We start from the raw sequence: 9,089 nt of genomic DNA on the forward strand, positions 1-9,089 counted from the left end.
CCCGGGGAGCAGGCCTAAGCCAGCAGGTGGTTATCCCCTGAGGGGTCCCAGACTGCGAGATGGGACAGGCCGGGCTGAGGGACCCCCCTCCCCCGCAACCGAGTGCACAAATTTTTGTGCACCAGTCCTCTAATATGTGTAGTCCACAATGTATGTGTAGTCCCTCTATTGATCAACATTTAGATTTCAAATTTTTTACTATTGCAAACAAAGCTGCAATAAAATAACCTTATACATATACTAGAGGCCTGGTGCACGAAACTTGTGCACGGTGGGGGGGGTCCCTCAGCCCAGCCTGCAATGACGCCAGTGTCCCGTGCCCTGGCCTCTGACCTGAGGCCCCTCCCCTCCCTCCACGCAGCCAGGGAGTGGATGCTGGGCTCGTGTCACTGAGGGCAAGGTGAGCCCAGCGTCCCGCGCCCAGACTTCTGGCCAGAAGCCCCTCCCGTTCCTCCACGCAACTGGGGTGCAGACGCTGGGCTCACACTGCCAGGGCGACACCACCAGCATCCCACCCCAGCCACTATGGGTGCTGCCATCTTTGTTGTGGGGTGACGGTTAATTTGCATATCACTCTTTTATTAGATAGGATCATTCCAACCAAGTACAAGTACATCTCTAGGGTAAATTCCTAGAAATGAATTTGAACTTTAAATTTCAATAGCATGTCCCTCCATAGAGCTGTACCAGTCTTTATTTTCACCAGTGTAAAGGCAATGTAAGAGGCAGTGCTGGGTACAGTGCACTTGGCTGTGTTTCTCTTATTCATTCATTCATCCATTTACTATCCATATATAACATATCTATCTTGAGTCTGGGGAGGGGCTAGGGAAGATAGAGAGGAAGTGGGAAAAGAGACAGGTAGTGGCATGTGTGCCCTCAGAGTCTCCTGGGAGTACAGCCACATCTCTGTATTCCCTCATGGAAACAAAACAACATAAGCAAACAAAAAATACTTTTACTATTATTTTTTGTTGTAAGGTGACCAGACTTATTTTAGGAAATTTAGAAATTACAGAGAAAAAAGAAGAAAGAAAGGAAGATTAAAAAAAAAAAGTAGCTATCATAGTCCCCAAATCACTGGCATCATTGGGTATAATTTTTCCACACTGTTTTCTGTGCATACATGCATAAAAATACTTACATACATAAAACATACCTCTTATACATGTGTATAACATGTACACACATGTTTGTGTCTATTGCATATGTGATTTGTAACCTATGAAAGTGTACACTGAGAACATGTGAACATTTTCCAGCATATATTTTGTCTTCAGACTAACTGTGCTTCATCTCCTGCCAGTTGCTCTGCACTCCTATCCTGTGGAGGGTCTGCATTGTCATTATGCTCAGCTGCAATTTCATCGTGTCCCTTATTGTGGAGGTAAGTGCCCTGAAGCTGCTGATCATTGGTGTGTGTGTGACATTTTAGGGGAGTCTGCAAAAGGAAGGCTGCTGATCACTGGTGTGTGTGTGTGTGTGTGTGTGTGTGTGAGTGTGTGTGTGTGTGTGTGTGACATTTTAGGGGAGTCTGCAAAAGGAAGAACAGTTTTAGCTGACAAGGCTCAGCAGTGCAAGGGGCTCCCTTCCTTGGCGACATGAGCAACAGTGCTTTCCTCTGATGAGCTCAAAACAAGGTGTTTGTGTTCCCACCTGTAAAGTGGATCTGGGAGACTAGAACTATGACCGCTAAGGTCCTGCTCATTTCTTTCTTTCTTTTTTGGGGGGAGGGGGGTGGAGGGCGGGTCCTGTTTATTTCTAAAATTGACAAATAAAGGTCCAATTCAGTTCATTTTTTGAAACTTTACCTTTTAAAAGTGTACAATTTAGTGATTTTTAGTATATTTATTGAGTTGTGCAACCATCACCACTATCTAATTCTGGAACATTCTCATCACCCCCAAAAAGATCCTGTTGCATTAGCAGTCACTCCACACCTCCCCTTCTTCCTCCTTCAGCCCCTGTAAGCCACTAATTTATTTTCTGTCTCTATGGATTTGCCTACTCTGGATATTTCATATAAAGGGAATCATACAATATGTGGCCTTTTGTGTCTGGCTTCTTTGACTTAAGAACTTGTATCATTTTTACTGTACAGATGGGAAATGAGATTCCTAGTGAGCTTTTGCTGGCTTTTATTCTTCAGCTCCCATTTCCTCACTGTAATGAGCTTGTACCCGCCCTCATCTGTGCTATGTGGTTCTCTCTGTCCTCCTTCAGTACTTTTGGACACAATCTCCATTCTTCAAAACTTACTGTTAGTCAGGGGGGTGCCTCCCGAAAGGCATGTCAAAGGAGAGGTGAGCTGCAGGACCCTATCTGTCCTCATTCCCACCCTCATTACAAAGGCAGGCTTGTTCCAGTGAGGGGGCGTTATGGTGGGTTGAGGACACTATAGCCTTGTCCCACAGTATTTTGTAGGCAAACCTCAACAAACCTTCCTTACTGAGCAAGGTAAAGATTGCACAGGAACAGGTGGTAGAATAAGACAAAGAATAAGGTACTAGAGCTTCTCTCTCTATGCCCAAGTTTGAGGGCTTCTCAAGGTGACCGGACACGGGAATCACCTGGGGGGCATGTTAAAACACAATTGTCCACCCTGCCCCCAACTTTCATGATCCAGTAGGTCTGGAGGAGGCACACACTTTCATTTCCCAGGTTTCCTGGTGATTCTGGTGCTGCTAGTTCAGGGATCACACACTGAGAAGCACTGTGCTATAGCATATGGTTTCCAAAGCCACCGAGTTAATGAAAGAGCATCATCAGGGGTGTCCTCATAATGAATTGCGGAAGATAGTCCTTGCCCTTTAAAGGAATATGTATCTTGTCCCTGTCCACAATCACATTATTTCCTCTGTCTAGTACCTCTTTTCCACTCCTGCGTGTTGAAATGCTATGCTGGTAATACTATCAACAATAAAAAATATATACTTTTAAAAAAAGTTAAGTTAAAAAAATGCTCATCTAGCCTCAATGGCATAGCTGTAGGATTATGCTCTTCATGAATCTTTCTAGATGCCTCGCTCAGTTAGGCAAGGAACAAAAGTCAACTAACAGTGGTTTAAACAATAAAGATATGTATTGACTCATTTAAGAAGATTGGAGGTAAGTGGCTTCAGGGCTGGTTTAGTGACTGGGTGTCATGGGGGATCCACATTCTTTTACCTTTCTGTCCCAGTAGCCTTAGATCTTGGTCTTTCATGTCTGTGCTTGTTGCTTATGGCACCCAGATAGCTTCTGCACAGCTGGGCATTGCATCTGTTTTCAGTGCAGGGAAAAAAGGAAGGGAGGCACCAGCAAGTTTTTTCCTTCAAGTATGAATCTGTTACCAGTGAACAAAAAAAATCTGACAGCCCACCTGCAGGCTTTTGCTTATGCTCATTGGTTATAACTGTGTCTCACTGGCATCCTGAGTAGAAAAGGATTCTGGGAAAGTGGATTTGTACCAAAACGTTAGACAGATTGGCTTAGACTCTGTGTTTGTTTGTTTTTCCTTTTAGGCAAGCAGGGAAGAGTTGGGAGGAATGAGTTGTAGGGGTAACAGAGCAACATGGTCTGCTGCAGTCCCCTTGCAGGAAGCCATTCCACAGTCAGCATAGTTGCAGTTAGGAGCATAAGCCGGAGGTAGTTTACCTATGTTTGAATCCTGGCTTCACCCTTTCTTGCTCCCCGACTTAAGGCAGTACTTGCTACTCCACTTCTCTGTATCTCTGTTTCCTCACTTGTAAAATAGTATAATAATGACACATTACCTCAAGGGTTATGGTGAGCATGTAATGTGAACAGTGAAAAGCATGTAGTAAGTAATCTTAGTAGATATAAGCTACGATTATTCTATTATATCTGTGGTACTTATCATTTCTTACTTTGTATCTACCAATCATTCAGGTATTCGTGTATTCATTCACTCTTTCCACAAGCATTTGTTGACCATGTGCCATATCCTAGGGCACAATGCCAGCTGATGGAGAGGGCGATTTAATACTCATGGAAGATAAAGTTTCTTTGCTGCTTCTCACGTTGCGTGAGAAATTAAGACACTTGTAGTGTCTAGTGTGTGTTCACAGCAGCTCCTACACTGAGAAATAGCATTGTAGGGTTCCAAGTCCTACTTTGAGTCTCCTCCATGAAGTTACCCGTCCTCTGCTGTCACTACATACTCAGGAATAAACCCAAGCCATTTGAGTCTTTGTAGAGCAAGCATGTCAAATTCAAAGATTAACATGGGCCAAATAAACGAGGCATGTGGCCCGCAGGCCGCAAGTTTGACATGTTTGTTGTAGAGTGATAGGACAGATGATCTCTCAGGACTTCTGTTTTATTTTTTGATGAAGTCAGTTATAATGGAGAATCCCTGCCTCATAAGGTGAGCCTAGCAGAGTAGGTAAAGGCCCCAGACTATTAGGGATGCAGCAAGATGTCTTCCTCAGGTAGCTCTAGGTATGTCTCACACAAGATAATAAGGATTCCTAGGATGGGCTGTGCTAACTCCATACTAGCTTGTCAGGCTATGGCAGAGATGATCCAGAGAGGTATTGAGCATGGGAGATGGCTGGCTTCCTTTTGCAGAGTCCTGAGTATTGTCTGGTCTGCTGAGAGGCTTAACCCTAACCTTAATCTTAGAGTAACCCGACAAACAAACAGATTTGAACAAGACTTTACCCTTATTTTGCCAATTTGTATGATCTAACCTTCAACTGAGAGACAGAGGAGCTAAATTTATAGCTTTAATCCCTCTCCCTTTTTATTATCTACTAGAGGCCAGGTGCATGAAATTTGTGCACTGGTGGGGGGAGGGGTCCCTCAGCCCAGTCTGTGCCCTCTCACAGTCTGGGAGCCCTGCAATTAATCACCCCAAAGAGGTAGGCCCTGCCCATCCAGCCAGGGCTCCACGATGGATCACCCCCGCAGAGGGAGGCCCCGCCCACCTGCCGCAGCCGCAGATCGCCTCCCTCTTTGGGGCAATCATGGATCCCCCCAATTGATCGCTTGCCCTGCCAGCCAGTGGCCTGGGCCTCCCTCTGCAGGGCAATCATTGGGCGATGGCCGGGCCCCTGACCAATGGCATTGCACCCGCCTTGGCTGGCCTGGCGCCAGTAGGTGTCATAACGTGTCGTTCAGATGGTTGTTCTGCTGTTCAGCCATTAGGTTGATTTGCATATTATGCTTTTGTTATTATAGATGTGTTTGTATGTATATATATGTGTGAATTATTTGAGAACTCATGAGAAATTTTGTTAAGGTTTTTTTGTTTGTTTGTTTTAGGAATGGCATCTTATCAAGGCATTTCTTTTGTTTCTAGTTCTGAATTTAATTTACAATGTAGAGTGACAGGACAGATTATCTCTCAGGCCTTCAGTTTTCTTTTCCAGAATAGCAGAGTGATATTTCATCATACATCTAGAACTGTGAAAAAGCTCAAGGCACGGTGTAGAGCACTAAAGTCTTTCTGTGTGTGTGTTGATTTGTTTCGTTGTTTTGTTTAAAGCCTGCTAAGATTTCCAGAAGGTAAGTTAGATTTTAAAACCACTAATTGGATACCCATGATACTGCCTTTTCCCAGCTCCAAGGAGAACTACTGCTTTCTTATTAAATTAAGGAGGACAAAAGCCTTGCTGTAGGAAAGTAGAATAACAGGTCTGGCTAGGTGAGCCCTGAGGTTTGCAAGGTTGATGAAATGCTGTGTGGATCTTAGCCTGCTAGCGAATGATCCGTTTTTATAGGAAGGTTCAGACAAGTTGTTCTCTATTATTTCCATGGGCAATGGGTGGATTTCAGGAAAACTACTATCTCTGGCAAAGTTCCTTGTAGAATACTACAGAATTAACTCTTTCAGTTCAACAAAGATATCTTTGATAGACACCAAAACCAGTTCTAATTTTGTGGGACAGCTTGGCTCCTCATATTTTTTTTTTTGCTTTGTTTCTTTCATAACTTCTAAGATGGTCAACCTTTGTGACTGTTAGGGAGCAGAAGGAGTTCGTTCACGGTGCTAGCAGAGCCAAAGAATTGCAGTGGAGAAAGATTGTCTACTTTATTGATGAACGAAATCACCCAGGAGAACAGGAAACTAATGCTCAAAAGCCTGAACTCCCTTGTTATGTGTAGGTTACAGATCATACAGGGCAAAAATCACAAGACACGGTGGGTTAGGGGTTCACAGTCCTGCTGGGAGCTGATTGGTCGGAGGTGAGGTAAGGGTAATAAATTATTTCTTCAGGCCTTGAGGACAGCTCTGAGGTCTTTTCCAGTGTCCCTCTGCTGGTCTCATAAGAAAGCAGCCAGGAGATGGTTCCATCCTGGGCTCAGGAACTGAAACATAACTTAGGTCATGATGTTACCTTTAGAGGTCTGGGCCTTGTGATCATTAGTCAGGTCCAGGCAACTGTCTTCTGCTGCCTCAGGGGTTGCTATTATCCAGGGAAAGGATAGGTCTTTGAGGGGTATAGACCCACAGAGAGAGATATTATTTCTAGAGGTTGGTTTAAAAAGCTAAATTTAATCAAAGTCATAAGGACCCTCAGTTTCATGACTAAACATGATAAAAATGATAATACCCTCCCGTGCACTCTGAATTGTAACTTATATCTTGGACTCTATACCAGGCTAAGTCTAACTCATGAAATAAAATGGCAGTCCAAAATGTTTCTACAGAGAGGTATCCGGTAGTCTTAAAAATACATTGTAATTATTTGTAGGTGAAGGTTAGAGGTATATGTGAATAGAGCCACAGTGCACAGCCTGTTAAATGAATAGTTCAGAGAGTAGAAAAGGGAGGTAGGAGCCGTGCCATGCCCTGCATTGTGTGGGGAGTTATATAATCCTTATGACACACCTGTGGAAGAATTTATTATTTCTAATTACTGAGTCTCTGATAGGGTCATTAATTTGTCCATAGTAGGTGTCAGAGCTGGAATTAAAACCCAGATCTGTTCAATTTCAAGGCTGTGGCCCATGTTTCAATTTCACTGACCTCTGTTCTTAGCTATGCAGTGATGTGCCAGGGTATACCAAAGCCACACCATGCATGTGGCACATCTTTCTATAGGGTCCATTTCAGTTGGTGGTGAGTAATTTTAAATGACACTTTATATTAAATCAAATATGGATATGGTGTAAAATGTAATGTGACATTTGAATGATTTTAAATGTTAGGGGGACCGCAGTACATATCAAAGAAACCTGGTACTGTCCATTAATCTCTATATTTCCTGACCCTATGGTTTTAAATTTAATTTTTATATGAGATTAAGAAGAAATTTCATCCTTGAGGCAGACTACTTCAAGCTATGTTTCCAGAGTCTTGAAAGCATGTACTTCACTCTTCTCCCAGAAGAGTTCTGTAAGTGGAAAGGTTTGAGAACCTATCATGTGAAACCACCTTGGATTTGTTTTCTAGGCCTGCAGTTCTTTGTCAAGCTGGGCCTTGGCAGCCAACACAGGAGTGTCTTTCTAGAGTCCATGGGGGCCATAACCTGGAAACACTTGACCTCTGGTTGTAAAGAGCAACTCTTTTATTTTGCAGGAGGCCATTATTGAAAACCGAGCCCTATGGATGACAATCAAAAGGTACTTTGGCTATCGATCAAAAAGCCAGTATCGGATATGGCACCGGGCCTTGGCAAATGACCCTACTTGGCCCCCACTGAACCAAATGTCTCCCTCTGACCTGCCGGAATGTGGCAAGGAAGTGTCTTACAGCAACCCGGTGTTTGAGAGCAACGAGGAACAACTCTGAAGGCAATGGGATACTCAAGTTGAGAAAACATAGAAACAATGACAAAAGGGACCAGTTTCAGCGATATTTTTTAAGCAATGAGACTCTTACAATATCAGCAGGAATTTTTGGAATCAAGCACCTATTCAATCGTGGTGACAAATTAAAGTCTGTTTGATAAAATACTTTCTGCTGAGCAGAACTCTGCCCCAGGAGAGTGCCTTTCTCTTGGCCTCTGAAAGTATTGGACGTGTTCAGTGAATCGAGACTGGGCCAAGAATGGCGATGGGCCAAGAGACTGGAAAGCTAAAGGAGAAGATGTACTCTTTCATCTTAGATAATATATTTTTTAAATGAGTTGAGGGAAAGTAGCACTATGTATAGTCATAGAATCATAGCATGTTAAAGATCAGTTTTGAGTTCTTATTTCATTGATGGAGAAACGAATGTGTGGAAACCATCACAGTCTTCACTATCTAGTTTCCTTCCCTTTGCAGTACTTTTCAGATTTGAGACATTTCTTTCTACTTCTGGCCTTCTCCACATATTAGTAAGGATTGCCTAAGCTGATGCTGCAGTAACAAACAACTCCCATATCTCAGTGACTTAACACACAAGTTCTTTTTCTTGGTTCAGATGACTCTTTAGAAGAAGAGAGGTGACTGCTCCAATCGGATGGCTCCGTCCACCCAACACAAAGACGCGAGAGGGAAGGAAGAGAATGGAGATCAAACAAGGGTTCTTCACTGCCTGACCCCAAGAGTGGCACATATCTCTTCCACCACTCACATCTCATTAACTGGGGGTGGCAGAGGAACTGGGGAGTACAGTCTCCTGTATTTAGGGTTGGCTTCATGGGCATATGACCTGTGCTGTCACACAGGGCCCCTGCTTTGACATGTGGGGCCCACTCTTGGTTTAATGCCCTGCCGTTGTCATCTTTAAATTATTTGAATAAAGGTTGTTACATTTTCATTTCGCGCTGTGTCCCACAAATTGTGTAGTTGGTCCAGCCTGTATTCCTGGAAAAGAAGGGAACATTGCACATATCAAAGAGTCCTTGTACTACCCACTAATCTCTAAATTTCCTGGCCCTATGAACTTTTGAGTTTTAATAACCCTCCTCGCACATGCCCGACTCCAGGAATGTTTACTCCTCTGCTCTGTTATTTTTTATACAAGTTAGTCTTGTGCTACAACATGTTACCATCGATGTAAGTCTTCACACAGCCTACATATTTCTTAGGTTTCAGGCTTCAGTTTTCAGAAAACAAAAATCTCCCCTATTTCATCACAATTACAGCTTGGTTATACTGGATTTATTCATCACAGGAAACACCCAGGTTTCTGTTAGCTCAGCAGACAATAC

At 43.4% G+C, this 9,089-nt stretch overlaps 1 protein-coding gene across 3 annotated transcripts in view; it reads left to right on the top strand.

Annotated features, from left to right (window-relative positions):
• ATP13A4 (ATPase type 13A4) overlaps positions 1-8,695 on the top strand; it is a 124,726-nt gene extending 116,031 nt beyond the window's left edge. For all 3 annotated transcript variants that reach the window (XM_014545323.1, XM_005873203.2, XM_014545324.1), the window contains 2 exons: positions 1,307-1,387; positions 7,529-8,695. In XM_014545323.1, coding sequence (XP_014400809.1) covers positions 1,307-1,387; positions 7,529-7,741 — 294 coding nt within the window. In that variant the 3' untranslated portion in view covers positions 7,742-8,695. The remainder of the gene's footprint in view (positions 1-1,306; positions 1,388-7,528) is intronic.
• Positions 8,696-9,089: the final 394 nt, after the last annotated feature.

The sequence above is a fragment of the Myotis brandtii genome, unplaced genomic scaffold (genome assembly GCF_000412655.1).
Source record: "Myotis brandtii unplaced genomic scaffold, ASM41265v1 scaffold4, whole genome shotgun sequence".
Taxonomy (NCBI): Eukaryota; Metazoa; Chordata; class Mammalia; order Chiroptera; family Vespertilionidae; genus Myotis; species Myotis brandtii.